This window comes from Haliotis rubra, unplaced genomic scaffold, assembly GCF_003918875.1.
Source record: "Haliotis rubra isolate DU_JTF1 unplaced genomic scaffold, ASM391887v1 Scf434, whole genome shotgun sequence".
Classification (NCBI taxonomy): Eukaryota; Metazoa; Mollusca; class Gastropoda; order Lepetellida; family Haliotidae; genus Haliotis; species Haliotis rubra.
Window position 1 is genome coordinate 871543 of NW_025767118.1, and position 17761 is coordinate 889303.

At 40.2% G+C, this 17761-nt stretch overlaps 2 protein-coding genes across 4 annotated transcripts in view; both read right to left on the bottom strand.

The window, feature by feature from the left end:
• LOC124289156 overlaps positions 1-1832 on the bottom strand; it is a 120316-nt gene extending 118484 nt beyond the window's left edge. Inside the window, exon 1 of the mRNA XM_046725766.1 lies at positions 1782-1832. The gene's annotated coding sequence lies outside the window, so the exon portion shown is untranslated. The remainder of the gene's footprint in view (positions 1-1781) is intronic.
• A 7859-nt stretch (positions 1833-9691) lies between these two features.
• LOC124289158 (puromycin-sensitive aminopeptidase-like) overlaps positions 9692-17761 on the bottom strand; it is a 31520-nt gene continuing 23450 nt past the window's right edge. Inside the window, exons 19-23 of one of the 3 annotated variants that reach the window (XR_006901613.1) lie at positions 14958-15107; positions 11934-11981; positions 11588-11599; positions 10597-11200; positions 9692-10548 (exon numbers count right to left, since the gene is read on the bottom strand). Coding sequence is in view for 2 of the 3 variants with exons in the window: in XM_046725767.1 (XP_046581723.1) it covers positions 11078-11200; positions 11588-11599; positions 11934-11981; positions 14958-15107 (333 nt within the window). In the remaining variant the exon portion in view is untranslated. Of the gene's footprint in view, positions 11212-11587; positions 11600-11932; positions 11982-14957; positions 15108-17761 lie in introns of all 3 variants that reach the window. The other 2 variants (XM_046725767.1, XM_046725769.1) reach the window with 2 other exon arrangements.

Genomic DNA, 17761 nt, shown 5'->3' on the forward strand with positions numbered 1-17761 from the left:
CGACCTACTTTCTTTACATTGCACTGTCCCTATCTGCTGAAATAGTTGTTAAAATAGTGTGGGTGGGTGTTCTGAATAGATTTAATTATGTTTAATAAGCTGTTGTGCTGATATTGACGTAAATATCTGATGACTCATCATCAGCCATTGTTTCATGCATCGATACGTAGGCCATCGATAGATCAATGTTTTCATCCGAAACGTTTTTGTCTGAAAGGTCATGTTAAACTAGAGTGTCATGGAAGAAGTAGAAGAAGTACACCAAGTGCTTCTCCATACTGGACCGTGACGTCTCCAAAACTTGAGTTTTAATAAACACAGAGATCACTTATGGGTACCGACGTCTTTTGGGACGGTTCATAATTTAATACTAGGAAGGGGTGTTGATGATTTTAAAGGGGTTGTGGGGGGTGTCACCCACATTGTTCTGGGGGAGGGGAGGGTGTCATAAATTCTATACACATGTACTAGGGAGGTGGTCACTGGTTACTTTTGTAAATGACATGCAGGGGGTCACTTACTTTGTACATAAACTATGAGGGGGAGGGGGGGTGTCATTCACATTGTACATGCTTCTCCATATAAATCATCAACACACACGCGCGCGCACGTACGCACGCGCGCACACACACACACATAAATTATCAACAGTCCTTATTGTTCCAGTTCGACATTTCGTTGCATACACCTGTACCTTTAAATTATAAAGTGGGTGAGTGAGTTTAGTTTTACACCGCACTCGGCAATATTCCAGCTATATGGCGGTGGTCTGTAAATAATCAATTCTGGACCAGAGAATCCAGTGATCAACAGCATGAACATCGATCTACGCAATTGGGATCAGCGAGCCTGACCACCCTATCCCGTTAGTCGCTTCTTGCGAGAAGCATGGGTCACTGAAGACCAATTCTAACCTGGAACATTGCGGGTAACCTTACAAAGATACAAGCATGTGTACTGAAAAGTCGTATATGTAAGGAACAAAGAGACGGAACTCGATAAGCCAGTTCTCCATTAGTGTGTTCCTCTCCGGCATCCTCTATTGACATGTGTAACTTAATCATTGGTCGCGGCATACAAGACAACCTGTAATTATTTCCACTACCAACAGAAATAGAACAAATCGTTCTGTCGTTAGAACTAGCCTTGAACAGATGGTCATTATGTATTTATGAATACAATAATCCCAGTTAATTTGAAAAAAAATCTTTATTTCGAATGCTGGCAAGTCAATAAATCAATCTACGCGTACGACCCAAAAATGTCAGAGTTGACAGTGTGTGTGTCGTTATTTAAAATTCAATGAAATACACGCGAGTGTACACTGCAGTAAAGGTTACAGTTAATAATAGATACGTGTTCATCCTCGTGTGACAAGGGAATCTGTGGAAGATAAAACCTTCGGTTCACTCTCTTTGATGGTAATGGAGGTCGCTTTGTTTGTTTATCTATTTGTTGCTTAACGCGCTCGGCAAAATACCAGAATATATGACAGTGGTCTGTGAATGGGGTGTGTGGGCTAGACAATCCACGCGTCGTTGGGGAAGGATGGCACATAGTCAGTAAGTGAGTGAGTATGGTTTTACGCCGCTTTTAACAATATTCCAGCATTATCCCGGCGGGGGACACCAGAAATAGGCTTTACACATTGTAACCATGTGGGGAATTGAACCCGGATCTTTGGCGTGACGAGCGAACGCTTTAACCACAAGGCTACCCCACCACACTCAGAAACTGACAATGCTATAACCATGGATTACTAAAATAATGAAAACACTGACCTTAACCTTTGACTTCTGTTGACCAAGGTCTATCCAAAGCAGTGTCACATCCTAAAGGAGGCATAATATATATAATCAGTTTGATGATAAATGCATAATACATTTTGAGAGAGTATGACCAGAAACGTTCCAGTGAGATCATTTCTCATGACCTTTGACATTATCAAAGCATGCGCTGACATATTTCCTAAACAATAATTAAAAATAATAAAAAGGCCATTTATAAAGCGCCTGTTTTCACGCACTTGTGCATGCTCAAAGCGATAACACATTATTACGCAGGATAACTCAAGCTGCCTGTTAGGCTCTAGAAGGTTATGGTCACATCACTTATTCAACCGGGTACCCATTTTCTGCTGGGTGAACAGAGTCAATTTTGAACAAACTCACTTGCCTAAGGTGAGACCACATGTATCACATGTGCTTCAATGTGGGACAGGACTGAAGTCCTAGAAACTCTCAGGAGTCAAACTGCCAAACACGGTCACCCATCCAAGGACTCTCCGCGCCTAACGTTGCTTAACTTCAACTGATTTGTGACCTGAGCTCTATGTACAGGACCACATACTCCCAAACAATCTATATCGGGATTCTATGTGGATTCAGTCCATGGAGGATATTCTCTAACGACAATAATATTTGTGTCATGCAGAGGAGGAACCATCATAAAATTACCTTTCACTGAAGAAATCGATTATATAATAGAACTATAGCTCCATGCCAGGAACGACAACTTTGCCTTAGAAACTGAGAGAAACTGTCCCACTAAAATACCGAACAACTGACCTAGAGATAAGTGAGAGAGTGAGTGAGTTTATTTTTACGTCGCTTTTAGCAATAATCCAGCAATATCACTGCGGGGGACACCAGAAATGGGCTTCACACATTGTACCCATTTTGGGAGTCGAACCCGGGTCTTCGGCGTGACGACCGAACACTTTAACCATTACACAGACACACACAGACACACACACACACACGCACAGACACACACAGACACACACACACACACACACACACACACTGACACACACAATGACCAAAACATTCATAAAACTGGACCCCACACACAGAGAAGCTGTGCACAGTTACATGACACACACTTCAAAACTGCTTTCAGTAAGGGTAATGACAACCTTGACAATTTACCTTTTCATGACAGGCGCAAAAAGAATTTAACAGAGCATTTGGCAGAAGGTCATGGTTACATACCAACAAAAATATAAACATTCACGTTTCGTGATGTTGTCAAAGATACAGAGGGGTTTTCTTTGAAATATACATAACATAATCAACCTATCTTAACACTATTACCCCAGTCGAGAATGTGATATGTGGCTATCAATACTGTTCTCGTTGAAAATCTATTTCGCATGTAATGCCATGTCAAGCAAGATTTATCATCTTGGTTATATGCAAACAGGCACATATTGACGATCAATTCAGCGGCCAGGTGTTCCAGTGCATGAACATATACATCACTTTCACACTCGACATCAAGTACTCAACATCATCAAATTTCATCAAAGTATTTGGTATTACACAACTTTCAACATGAACATTCATTTCTTATCAGCTTCTGTTTGACTGTAAATTCCGAAGACATGGCAATTCACCTCAAAGGTGTCTTAGGAGTTTGGAAAAGGTTTTGTCGTGTTTATTTTTCAGACGTAATTCTAATTAACGCATTTATTCAAACTATGATGTGGGGTCAAATTTGATTAAAAAATATGAACTTATTGTAGACATGGATCCTAGGTTTCGGTATGTCATTCAAACTGGTGGAAACCATACCTGCTATTGACAGGTGTTGTGTACTTGTCACTGACTCGTTCCATGACTTGCAAACTGGTTGATTGGTGCCATGAAAACCATTTTGATGGTTATTCATGTATCAAGTGCATAAGGTTAGATTTAAGTGACTCTTTGCCTAAAGAGGGGTTACCATATTATTATTTATCCAGTTTTAAAGGGATACAATTTCAAATTATGAATCTACGTTGAAGTAAAGTTGTGAAAATTGTTTATCCCTAGCAAAGTGTGAGTAGTATAAATGAATGACCTACTTGTGCAGCAGTTATATAGCAAACCGCTAACAATCGGGTGTTACAAGAACCACATGCTGCCCTGCATTAAACGGCTTTTTCATCAGCGTATTTTGGTTGTGCACACAAACTGGCTGTGTATATAATGCAAATGCGCATGCAATCACTTACACAAAAAACCTGTTTCACGCGTGGTGACTTCATCCACCTGTAAGTGACGCGTTAATACCTTCATTCACCTGTGTGAGACGTCGTAGTACCTTCACTCACCTGTGTGAGACGTGGTAGTACCTTCACTCACCTGTGTGAGACGTGGTAGTACCTTCACTCACCTGTGTGAGACGTGGTAGTACCTTCACTCACCTGTGTGAGACGTGGTAGTACCTTCACTCACCTGTGTGAGACGTGGTAGTACCTTCACTCACCTGTGTGTGACGTGGTATCACCTTCACTCACCGGTGTTAGACGAAGTACAATACCTTCACTCGCCTGTGTGAGACGCAGTGATATACCTTCACTCACCTGTGTGAGACGTGGTAGTACCTTCACTCACCTGTGTGAGACGTTGTAGTACCTTCACTCACCTGTGTGAGACGTGGTAGTACCTTCACTCACCTGACTGATACAGAATATCTTCATCCACCCGTGTCAGACCCAATAATCCCTTCAGTCCCCCGTGTGAACGTCTTCAGCTCCGCACAACGTCCCCGTCGGATGGCAGATTTCAATCAATGACAGAGTCTTGAGCAACGCCCCCAGTTACATGTCAGATTATCATTACCAAGCTGTCAGTTACATCTCGACTTTCACAGATGATTCTGAGGGTCGATCATTACGCAGGATAAGTCATTGATCTCAGAACTAAACATCATTTCTGACAAAATGGCTACATGTCGGACTGCAGATTGCGATAAAACGTACGTAAATCTTGGTTTACGTTGTAAGCGTGACTTCGGACTTACATAAGTGAAACATGGTTGACTTTAGTGTTACACATACCAAGTACACATGTACTGATTGTATTACGGGGGCGGTGGGGTAGCCTAATGGTTAAAGCGCCCGCTCGTCACGCTGAAGGCCCGGGTTCGATTCCGCATTAGGGTACAATGTGTGAAGCCCATTTCTGGTGTCCCCCGCCTTGATATTGCTGGAATACTGCTAAACACGTACACACTCTTATTTTTACAAGCCCCAATAAAAGACAACAGACCCCACCCCCAAAACCATGCACAAAAATGTATTTCCCCAACCTTGATTTTCTTATGGTGACCAATAACACCCTTCTGGTCAGGTTAAACACAAATCTGGCCGGTTATCAGAAATGTCTAGGTTCAGTAAGGTTTCTACTGGCCTACATTAGTTGTAACTTGTAATTATATGTCAGAAGATATGACGTCACAGTCGATCATTGTCGACGTCATATATTAAACAATGCTTCAAAGAATTATAATGATTTACTTCTTCGCTACAACTTATTACTATTATTATTTCTACTCAAACTAGTGAGTGGGTAAATATTGAGTCAGCAGTTTTGCAGCTTTTCGCGGAGAAACGTTTTGTTTGGCAGAATGTTAGACCCAACAAAAGAGATGTTGACAATCACCTAAATCTCAGTCAAATATCACCTTCTGGGGTTAAAACGTATATTTTGTCAAATACTCAAAAGGCGTTAAGGACTACTACTTCATTACTATAGTGTCATGGCAACTGACATGATCGGGCAGAGTATACAGACAATATAACAGCGGTCTATGTTGGTTGGTTTGTTGTATAACGCTGCACTTATTCATCCCAAATATGTCACAATGTGGAGAGTTCTGGTGAAACGGCCGGCCATAGCTCCATAGCAATATTATGCAGACGTTCCGGTAGCGTACGCTATTCAAATTGTCACTTAGAATGACGAGTTGTGTTCGGACATGAGTTGTGATACCACCCCATACCATTACACTTCCACCTCGGAACGACGTTAAAACGCTCTACTTGCACGCCTGTAGACCCCTGATGTCGTTGGTTATGCGGCGGTGGTCTGTAAATAATCGAGTCTGGACCAGACAATCCAGTGATCAACACCATGAGCATCGATTAACACAATTGGGATACGATGACATGTGTCAACCCAGTCAGTGAGCCTGACCACCCGATCCCGTTAGGCGCCTCTTACGACAAGCATGGGTTACTGAAGACCAATCCCAATCCGGATCTTCACAGATCGGCCTATGTACTACACGAAATCTTAAGAAACGCTCTTGCTGGTGAAATACATCACTTATTTCACGAGACCAGCATGACAAGCTAGTGTGTAATAATTTCTTTCCATGGATCTAATACAGAGAACGACACTCAGACACATATGAAAAGATCTGGAGAATATTTGTATTTCTGGTGTTAAACGTGCACACAAATATTTTTCGACCAAATTATCGATCAGGTCGTCAATTTGGTGGAAAAGAACATGAAAAGATGGAACGAATTCCTACATTGTAGCTTTCTAAAACCGTATAAAGGATGACAAAACCATACACTTCAAAAGGTAAAGATGTCTTCTTATGTTTAAAGACGCCCCAAGTGGTTGTGCAGCCGTTGGCGGAGTGGTAAGACATCGTGGACCAAACTTTGAAACTGTCCATAGCCGCATCTAATCCATAGTGGTTTCATAATGATTATGACATACGTACAATCCATACCTGTAAATTAGGTCTTCTCAAGTCTGGTAACGACATTACAGATATTGATGTGTGTGTTGAGAACATATTCTAGCACTCGGATTCCGCTGGGTGAGCAGCTGGGACAGTCTTTACATCACCAGAACTGCTGTGTTGACTACACTCTAAACATGGATATTGACATAAAGACACTACCGCCTTGGGTATGTGTCGATAGGATGGTCGTTACTGTGGATGTAATAGTCAATAGTCGACGTTGTGGAACATCGTGGATTTCTCATCATGGTTTGACTGTCGCGATATTGCTGGAATATTGCTAAAATCGGCGTACAGCCATACTCACTCACTCTGATGGTATGATTAGAGCGAGCGAGTTCGGTTTTACGCTGCCTTTAGCAATATTCCAGCAATATCACGGCGGACACCAGAAATGGGCTTTACACATTGTACGTACCCATGTGGGGAATGGAACCCGGGTCTTCCGCGTGACGAGCGAACGCTTTAACCACTAGGATACCCAAACACCCCGGTTTGATTAGAAGACTCACAGGATCATAACAGCAAACCCCGTGCGGGTTCTGGTTTCAAACATAGTTGCCCGGGTGCCATTGTACAAAGCGATCTTACCTTAGGTGACCGTAACTCTCATATCTTAACATAGATTTAAGGGGCGGTGGGGTAGCCTAGTGGTTAAAGCGTTGGCTCGTCACGCCGAAGACCCGAGTTCGAATCCCCACATGGGTACAATGTGTGAAGCCCATTTCTGGTGTCCCCCGCCGTGATGTTGCTGGAATATTGCTTAAAGCGGCGTAAAACCAAACTCAGTCAGTCAGTAACACAGATTTAAAGTAGTCTCAGCACTAAGGTTGTTTTGTACCGTGCGGGTGATTGGATTGCCGACTTGGTTGATGCATGTTGTCATATTCAAGTTTGGTGGATCGATGCTCAATCACTGGATTGTCTGAGCCAAACTCGATAATTCATAGACCACAGCCATACAACTGCCGAGTGCACCAATATGACAGCGATCTGTATTTTGTCAATTCTGAACCAGAATATCTAGTGATTGATATAATGATCAACAACCTATATGATCTACGTGTTTGGTTTTACGCCGCTTTTAGCAATATTCCAGGAATATCAGGAAAAGCTTCACATATACATGCATACGAACCCGGGTGTTCAGCGTGATTTGTATTAGCTACCCCACGACCCCTTTTCATATATACATGCATACTAACATTTGTATAGTGCCGATATCCAGCTCAGCTTTGTTTTCTCCTCGATCACTGGATGTCAATCTCAACAGCATGTCGTATTATCTATCTGAACTCCCTGGGGAACATACAACTCTTGCAGCCATAAGAGTCTTAAGGAGTAGCTGCGCAATCTCTTTCTGAAGGCGTTCTCCACAACCAGACCGTGAAGTCTGGTGTATTACACATGTATGGCGGAATCAGAATTAAACATTAGAACAAACACATAACTTTGGGACTTCTTTAATGAAAATCAGCCATTTATTCATCACTTGTTCTGGCGCGGGTAATTGTTACTCCTAGGAGAATGTAGCTTTGGCCACATTCATAATTTTCATTGTGAATTATAAGAAACATGAACACATTCAATTTCAGCCTTGCAATTTGATTGTTGGCAACTCAACTTGATGGTAGGGAATGTGTTATAACCTAGGATGGGATCAAGAACAATTTGAGCAGCTTGATGGGACAAAAAAGATATGTGGTTGTCTTGCTTCAAATATGGTATCAACTGCTTTGTATCAAGAAAACAGTATGTCATGTAAAAATGGCAAAATCCACAGAACATATTTAGTAATGTTCAGTTGAAAATAAACAGATTTAAAAATGATTGAAGATTACTATTATTCAATAAAAATGTTGATGTAGTTATCTCCCTTGCACTAAGGTCATACAACTGATTGGATGTCTACAATCTTCATCGGAGATGGTGGAAAAGACGGGACTGAAACTGATACGAGATATTGCATAGAAAGAAACTCAATACATAACAGAATATGGCTTCCTGTTAACATACACAGCATACTCATGTACACTGCTAAATACTTATGTAGTTGTCATTTGCTGATTGCCCCACTCAGCAACATGTTGGTAGTCTGTAAATGATTTAGACCACACAAGTCAGCCATTGATGTTAAACCATTGATCCTTGGTGCCTGTGAGGGATGATTTGCAATCAATCAAGCAATGGAGTCTGACTATCAGATACTTTCAATCACCTCATATACTACAAACAAAAAATATGGGAACACCCTAAAATTTGATAGTCGTATGCACTAGGCTGTTGTGTTTGGGCGTTTGAATCAAACATGGTGCTGGTGTGTTTCAGCATCCTTGTTTTTCGCTGTTTTTAACAATGTTTCATTTCACTCAAACTCAATGAATATTGAATCAGTTGCTTCACTGCATGTTCCAACATGTCGTTTAAAGTGCCCATTAAGCACACAAAAAGTTGCATTTACCTTAGAGTATAAATGACCTCACCACATTTCAGTTTATATATGACTATCAAATTTAAGGGTGTTCCCATATTTTTTGTTTGTAGTATATGACAAGGATCCCGATCCACATATCGTTGGTAGTGCTACAACATTCGTAAACCTATGATAAACCATAGAGTTATGACAGGTCTTAACCACGCTTTGAATTTCTGATCACCTCGGTATCGCCATGGGTCTTTTCCAAAGGAGGTTGGGTGAAATGACATTTATCTTCTCTTTCAAGATTACTGCATGTACATTGCTGTACCAATTAGTAATCATAGTGATGTTTACCATGGACCTTCAACCCAGACAGATACTGAAGCCAAGCCGACCATTCCTTGTTTTGCTTCCTAAATGCCCAGCATCAAACAGGGTATCAAGTAGGCTCTTCAATGTCTTTTGGGATGACTCTGATATCAACCATACCTCTGAAACTTGTGCTGTCAGAGCAGATGTTCTGTCAACTAGACAATGTAGGTGGTCACAGAAAGTATGTAATGTGTGTGTAATCAGTCTGCTTGCAGGATTTTCCTGCTGTTGATCACTGGATTGTCTGGTCCAGACTCAAATATTTATAGACCGCCACCTGCGTAAAACTAACCTCACTCACTAAACTGACTGACTGAGTGAATTTGGTTTTACGCCGCCGCTTTTAGCAATATTCCAGCAATATCACGGCGGGGGACACCAGAAATGGGCTTCACACATTGTACCCATGTGGGGATTCGAACCCGGGTCTTCGGCGTGACGAGCCAACTCTTTAAACACTAGACTACCCCACCGCCCCCCACTCACTTAACAGATTGGGTGGTGGGGCTCAATGATATGGTTGATTGAGTGCCAGTGTCCTCAAAAGTGCGCATAGTTGCTCACAATATCGATCTCTGGATCGTGGAGTACTCTCTGAAGAGAGAAAGTTCTTTCAGTAGTATTTCATCTTGCCCATGGGATATAGGAGTTACTGTGACAGTATGACCTAATACTGATAGATATGTTTGTAATGACATTAAATCTGTCATGCAAATACTAGATTGTTGGAGCTTTTGATGATTTTTCAGCCACAAATAGAATAGATGCTGACAAAGCACAGTTCATAATCAGGATGAATCAGGAACGGGGATCCTTGTTGGGCAAAGGGACATAACTCTCTTACAGAAACACAGCCCTTATATTACTAACTAATGCATATCCTCAAGACACTGAATGAAAAGGAAACTAACAAACATGTAAAATCAACAAATACAACAACATAAGGGGAAGAAAACTTAACAGTTGTCAAATTTGTAATTAGTCATATAAATAGCATTATGAAAACAATCAACCGTATAACTGTTTGTAACCATTAGATAAAGAAGTATTTCATAAAACAAAACATAATGTCACAATATTTCAATCTTTGAATAAGTTATAACAATTCAGGGGAACTTGACCTTAAGGATGCATAAGGGGAACTTGTGCTCAAGGTTGTGTCAGAAAAACATGTGCTCAAGGTTGTGTCAGTGGAACGTCATCCCAATTCTGCGTCAGTGGAACGTCATCTCAATTCTGTGTCAGTGGAACGTCATCTCAATTCTGTGTCAGTGGACCTTGTCTTCAAATTCACCTGAATGGATTTCACAATTCATGCACATTGCCATGGCAACTCTTATTGGGGTGTGACCATATCCTATGGGACACATGCATCTAATAATGAAGTAAGAGCACCAGAATAATAAAGTTGTCGGAGGTCAGCCAAGGGAAGATAACTCTATCAATCAATGTATACTTCACCATATGACAATATCCTCCTGGATTGTTTGTCACCAAAATAATTAAATCATATCTCCAAGGTGAAATTAATGTTTGGATACAACTTATACATTACAAAATACTTGAAAATTTGAAGATACCATAATCGCTCAAAGTAAGTATAAAAATACAAAGATACACATGTATTAGGAAAATAATCGCTTCACAAAAAAGTGCCAAGAAAAATATAATATCCACAAAATATGTTTTTAAATTCCTGACACCCTTGTTTTGTCCAAGGAAACTCTCAAATTGCAAAACTATCAATTTCTCGAGATCTTAATTTCTATTTTTTAGAAACTGGCAAACTTTGTCTGCCGATTCTTTCATCCACCGCGTGTTGAGTCGGATATTCTCCACCGACTGCTGCACTGTCCTTTCTGCAGCTGGGGTTGGGTTGGCCTGGAAGAAATTACATCAAGTGTATTTGATTTCCCGCCGACAACTTGGGTGGGTGGGTGAGTGAGATCTTGAGTGAGTGAGTGAGTGGGAGTGAGTGAGTTTGAGTTGAGTGAGTGAGTGACTGGCAAACTTTGTCTGGGTGGGTGGGTGAGTGAGTGAGTGAGTGAGTGAGTGAGTGATTCTTTCATCTATAGTCCAGCGTGTTATGATAGGAGCCAGGATATGGGCTCACCGATTGTACCCTGGGCTGCCCTGCTGCCCTTGATGCATGGTGGGTGGGGAGATTTCATTAGCAAATCAAAATAGATGTAAAAAAAATTCAAAAGTGATTATGAATACTGCTTAATGTGTTTTCCTTTGTGGGGTTGGGTCAACCCACGTTAGGACATTGAAGAATTCCTGCAATGCAAAAGTGAACATAAACAAGGTTAAGAAAACAAGAAAACACAGCCACATATATTCCGTGCTAGACAAGTGGGTGTATATGAGTGGACTTAAGACCCTAGGGTGGGTGTAACCACATGATAAAAAACTTTATAAAAAATCAATGATGAGTTTAATTATGACTTTCATCATAACCAAAATGCATATTACTTGAAAAGCACACTTAAAATATGCATCATTATTTAAGTAAAATTCTTTACCACAGAATGGTTCGTTTCACTTGATAAGATTTGGAACCTACGCAGCTATCTTTGTAACTATTAAATAATCAGGATATTTCGAGACTTACCTCAACCTCCTTGGCCATCTCCTCAGTAGCAAAGTTGTGTGTTGATGCCTAGAAAACAACAATACAGATTACATTGTATATAATAAAGTGAGTGAGTGAGTGAATTTGGTTTTACGCCGCTTTTAGCAATATTCCAGCAATATCACGGCGGGGGACACCAGAAATGAGCTTCACACAATGTTATATTACATAGTTGGACCCTCAAAGGTACGGCTGCGCCAATATAACCGGTTTACCGGTATTTACCGGTTCAGACATGAAAACGATACGTATTGTGATATGCTGATCGAAAAACGGTATTTTGACATGCATTCAGAAAACTTTGTAACACTTGGAAATCTTCGGATATTTCCGTCTTTTTAAATTGTTGGTTTCCTTGTTTCATTTGTGCCAAATATTATTTACATTTTTGTTTTGTCATGATTAAAAGTTTCTATAAAAGCTTAATCAAGCATAGTGATCTTGTTGTGTTTTTGCTTTATAAATCAAAATCAAGCATTAACTCAATTATACGTAGTTTCTGTTAAAAAACACTTCTAGCAAAATATTGCAATACATAACGCAATATATGCTTTTGCATCGCAATATATTGCAATATGAATATTCTCTGCAATACCCACCCCTACTCAAAGGTCATTAATGAGACAGATGAGACTCAAATCTCAATAAGCATTCCACTTCTACTTTTATATCTTTGGACTTCTAAATAAATATTTTGTCTAAGTTATACTAATGATCAGAATGTCAAGATTAAAAAGCAGTCATTTCATGAACAAGAGACATTCTGTGCTCAGTCAGAGATAAAATGGATGGAGAAGGTGAGGTCACTTACAAAACAAAGCTAAGATAGCAATTGGCTTTAGGGCATTTATCAACATACAAAGAAATATAATGGGATCACTGAAAATGACAGCTATCCTAATCATTGTGAGTGAGTGGCATGGGTTTAATGCTGCTTTTACCAGTATTCCAGTTCTATCACTGTGTGCCGTCTCAATGTGGGAGAAAGCTACAGGTGTTAGGTGTATAGCAGGTGTATAACAGGTGTCAGGTTATGACACTGGTGTCGGGTGTATAACACTGGTGTCAGGTTATAACAGGTGTCAGGTTATAACACTGGTGTCAGGTTATAACACTGGTGTCAGGTGTATAACACAGGTGTCAGGCGTATAACACTGGTGTCAGATGTATAACAGGTGTCAGGTGTATAACACTGATGTCAGGTTATAACACAGGTGTCAGGTGTATAACACAGGTGGTAGGTGTATAACACTGGTGTCAGGTGTATAACCCAGGTGTTAGGTATAAAACACAGGTGTCAGGTGTATAACCCAGGTGTCAGGTGTATAACAGGTGTCAGGTGTATAACACTGGTGTCAGATGTATAACACAGGTGTCAGGTGTATAACACTGGTGTCAGGTGTATAACACAGGTGTCAGGTATATAACACTGGTGTCAGGTGTATAACACTGGTGTCAGGTGTATAACACTGGTGTCAGGTGTATAACACAGGTGTCAGGGTGTATAGCACAGGTGTCAGGTGTATAACAGGTGTCAGGTGTATAAACACAGGTGTTAGGTGTATAACAGGTGTCAGGTGTATAACACAGGTGTCAGGTGTATAACACTGGTGTCAGGTGTATAACACTGGTGTCAGGTGTATAACACAGGTGTCAACACAGGTGTGATTAACACAGGTGTCAGGTGTATAACAGGTGTCAGGTGTATAACAGGTGTGTTTAACACAGATGTCAGGTGTATAACACAGGTGGTGTATAGCAGGTGTCAGGTTATAACACAGGTGTCAGGTTATAACACTGGTGTCAGGTGTATAACAGGTGTCAGGTTATAACACTGGTGTCAGGTGTATAACAGGTGTCAGGTGTATAACACTGGTGTCAGGTGTATAACACTGGTGTCAGGTGTATAACACAGGTGTCAGGTGTATAACACAGGTGTCAGCTTATAAAACAGGTGTCAGGTTATAACAGGTGTCAGGGTTATGACACTGGTGTCGGGTGTATAACACTGGTGTCAGGTTATAACAGGTGTCAGGTGTATAACACAGGTGTCAGGTTATAACACTGGTGTCAGGTGTATAACACTGGTGTCAGGTTATAACACTGGTGTCAAGTGTATAACAGGTGTCAGACATATATAACACTGGTGTCAGGTGTATAACAGGTGTCAGGTGTATAACACAGGTGTCAGGTTATAACACTGGTGTCAGGTGTATAACACTGGTGTCAGGTGTATAACAGGTGTCAGGTGTATAACACTGGTGTCAGGTGTATAACACAGGTGTCAGGTGTATAACACTGGTGTCAGGTGTATAACACAGGTGTCAAGTTATAACAGGTGTCAGGTTATAACACTGGTGTTAGGTTATAACAGGTGTCAGGTGTATAACAGGTGTCAGGTTATAACACAGGTGTCAGGTGTATAACAGGTGTCAGGTGTATAACACAGGTGTCAGGTGTATAACACTGGTGTCAGGTGTATAACACTGGTGTCAGGTGTATAACACAGGTGTCAGGTGTATAACACAGGTGTCAGGTGATAACACAGGTGTCAGGTGTATAACAGGTGTCAGGTGTATAACAGGTGTCAGGTGTATAACACTGGTGTCAGGTGTATAACACTGGTGTCAGGTGTATAACAGGTGTCAGGTGTATAACACTGGTGTCAGGTGTATAACACAGGTGTCAGGTGTATAACACTGGTGTCAGGTGTATAACAGGTGTTAGGTATAAAACACTGGTGTCGGGTGTATAACACAGGTGTCAGGTGTATAACACAGGTGTCAGGTGTATAACACTGCTGAAACCTAAACACAGGTATGGTGGTGACCAACCTAGAAACCTGACCGGGATGAACCAGGATTCAAACCAACAATCAATGGCTCCTAGCATGCCCAAGGGACACAAACTTTGTACAGTGAATCCTAAATATAACCCTAACAAGTTCTTTCGTGAATTTGTTATCCTCTAGATATAACATTCACTGCTTGAAACATCACTTACCTTGACAAGCCTTGTTAACAGATGCCCATGATGTTTTTCACGTAGGTCTTTCCAATTCTCTTTCACAAAGTTCCAAGTGAGTTCTCTCCCCTTGGCTGAGCCAGTGGTCCCAGCAAGCACAGACACTTTGTCTTGTGCACGGACCTTGTCCTGAAATAAAGGAATTAACAAAAGATGACATGTCTATCATATTGTGACTGCAATCCTCTTACCTGTATCTGATGCTATTATCACAGAATGTGATACCCCGATGCCAGTATTGATACCCCTATCCCAGTATTTGATACCAATGTCCCAGTATTGATACCTCTATCCCAGTATTTGATACCAATGTCCCAGCATGTGATACCTACCTGTATACCCCAGCACCTGATACCCCTATCCCAGTACTTGATACCTCTATCCCAGTATTACTCCTACAATATGTGATACCTCTATCCCAGTATTGATACCCCTCTCTTATTATTTGATACCCCTATCTCAGTATTAAAACCCCTATCCCAGTACTTAAAGAACAAATAAACTTTCTTTTTTTGTACTCTTTTAACCATTACATATGAAAGATTTGTGGTTAGTCTGATGCGGAACACCAGATTCATTCTTAAAAAACTTGTGGTTAATTAATACTGAGCGATTAAAAGTTGCCCAAAAGTCGCCTGCTTCACTCTCGCCTGCCAACAAAATCACAGACAGGTTACGTAACTCTGTCGCCAGAGCACTGCAGTGACGTCATATGAGGAAGGATTTTCAGTTAGTTGTATAGAAAGTGTGTAGCAAGCTTGTCATTTTGATGATTTCTCGACATCAACGAAGACATGCCAATTGTTGCGTTGTCGTCAATTGCTCCTAGGGATCGGGCAATGGTGTCACCATGCACCGATTTCCACAGGACCACGCAGTTCGTGCTAAATGGGTTATGTTTGTGAGTGTGAAGCAAGCGTTGTGGAAGCCTGAAACGATATCTTACTTGTGTTCAGATCGCTTAACGGAAGTTAAAGAATCAAAACTACTTACTAATTGTAGTAAAATATGTACATGATTGATGACCATAAAGATTTTCCATGACACAACTTGTAACATAACGATTTCTTCCTCGGAAGCGAGGTTGTGGTCGAAGTAACAATAATATTGTAAATAGTATTATATTGACACCAAACCTCGCTTCCAAGAGAGAAGTTGTTATGTTATAAGCTATGTCATGCAAAATCCTATTGGCCATCAATCAAATACGTAATTTACTACCAGTAGAAAGTAGTTTTGATTTTGTAACTCTGTGAAAACAAACCTAAATAGCATTTATCCTCAGACTGGCGGATGTTCGCGACAGGGTGCCACCATTTTTGAAAATCGTAAAGTCACAGGCTAAAGTCTGTTAGAATTAATGCGATTATGGTTTATTTTCATCAAGTTAGAAAATCAAAACTACTTTCTACTCGTAGTTACATATGTATTTGAATCATGACCAAAAGGATTTTGCATGACACAACTTATAACATAACGATTTCTTCCACGGAAGCGAGGTGGGGGTCGAAGTGACAATACTGCGCCATAAATTTCTTGCTACATTCACGTGGTTAACGTCCACTCACCTGTATGTAGATACTAGTCAATGTACGTCTTTATATTTGGTCTTATAATCCTAATTAGTTTATTATCATACTTGTATGCATTTTGAAACTAAATAAAAAGCAGACGATATACTTATAGTGAATTTATAACAGGACTGTAATATCTAGACATTTTATAGTTTGCCAATGTGAATCATAATTCGCACACAGGCCCTAGTGTATGTTGTCTGTCTCATTACACTTCACGGCGAAAGCAATGATTCTGTTGAATGCTATGACCAATGAATAAAAACAAAATGCAAATATTAAAATTAAAACAGATTAAAGTTATAGGAACAGCGTCAGGCTATAACCTTGTTCGAGGAATGTATCCATCAATATCCACAAAAACGAGTGATATGACATTCATTTGCAGCTGTTCCAAGTGATGTGTCTTTTAACAGTCTAATATACGAAAAAGTGACATATCATTTCAGGTATTTCGTATTGGTGTATAGTCTCATTGGTCACCCAAGATAGCACACCTGGCAACTTATTGCATAATGTCCGCCATTCTTTAAAAAAAAGTAATGTAGTTAGCCAATAATGAGCAATCAATCAATGTATTGGCGGTTAATCCTTTGAAAGAAGGACGTTGTTTTTACACAGACACAGACACGACAGATTGTATTCAGTATAGATGATTAGTAAATCTACATACATAACACTTCCTTTTGACAAATCCGCTGTGCAAGATGAAAGTAATTAATCAATCAGCGTGTTATTGGTTAATCCTTTGATCGACGTTTATAATGTTAAGTATTTACTCAAGACACAAGAAATGCCAAATGGAACCTTTGTCGGGTAATCTAAGTGGTGTTACCACTAATTATACCTGTTATAAATTCATTAACTGACCATCAAGTGAATGATGACAAATAATAATGTGTAGGTTTTATACCACCTAATGGCTGGTTACAACAAGGGATATTAATTGCTGTATTGCATGTGAAAACTTATGGGCTGACACTGTTTTGAGAATTCAACAGAACTTTAATTGTTGCATAAGAAATACATTATAAGCATTTGCTGTGTGCTAAAACTGTATGTACCTATTTACCTAAGTAAATTTTCAGATTCTTATAGCAATGGCAAAGTAGGGTTGTTTAGTTTACGGATTCAAATAAATCAAATGTTAATATCATACGTAATAGACGTCATATTTTTACATGACATGATTAAATATCGAGGTAAAAA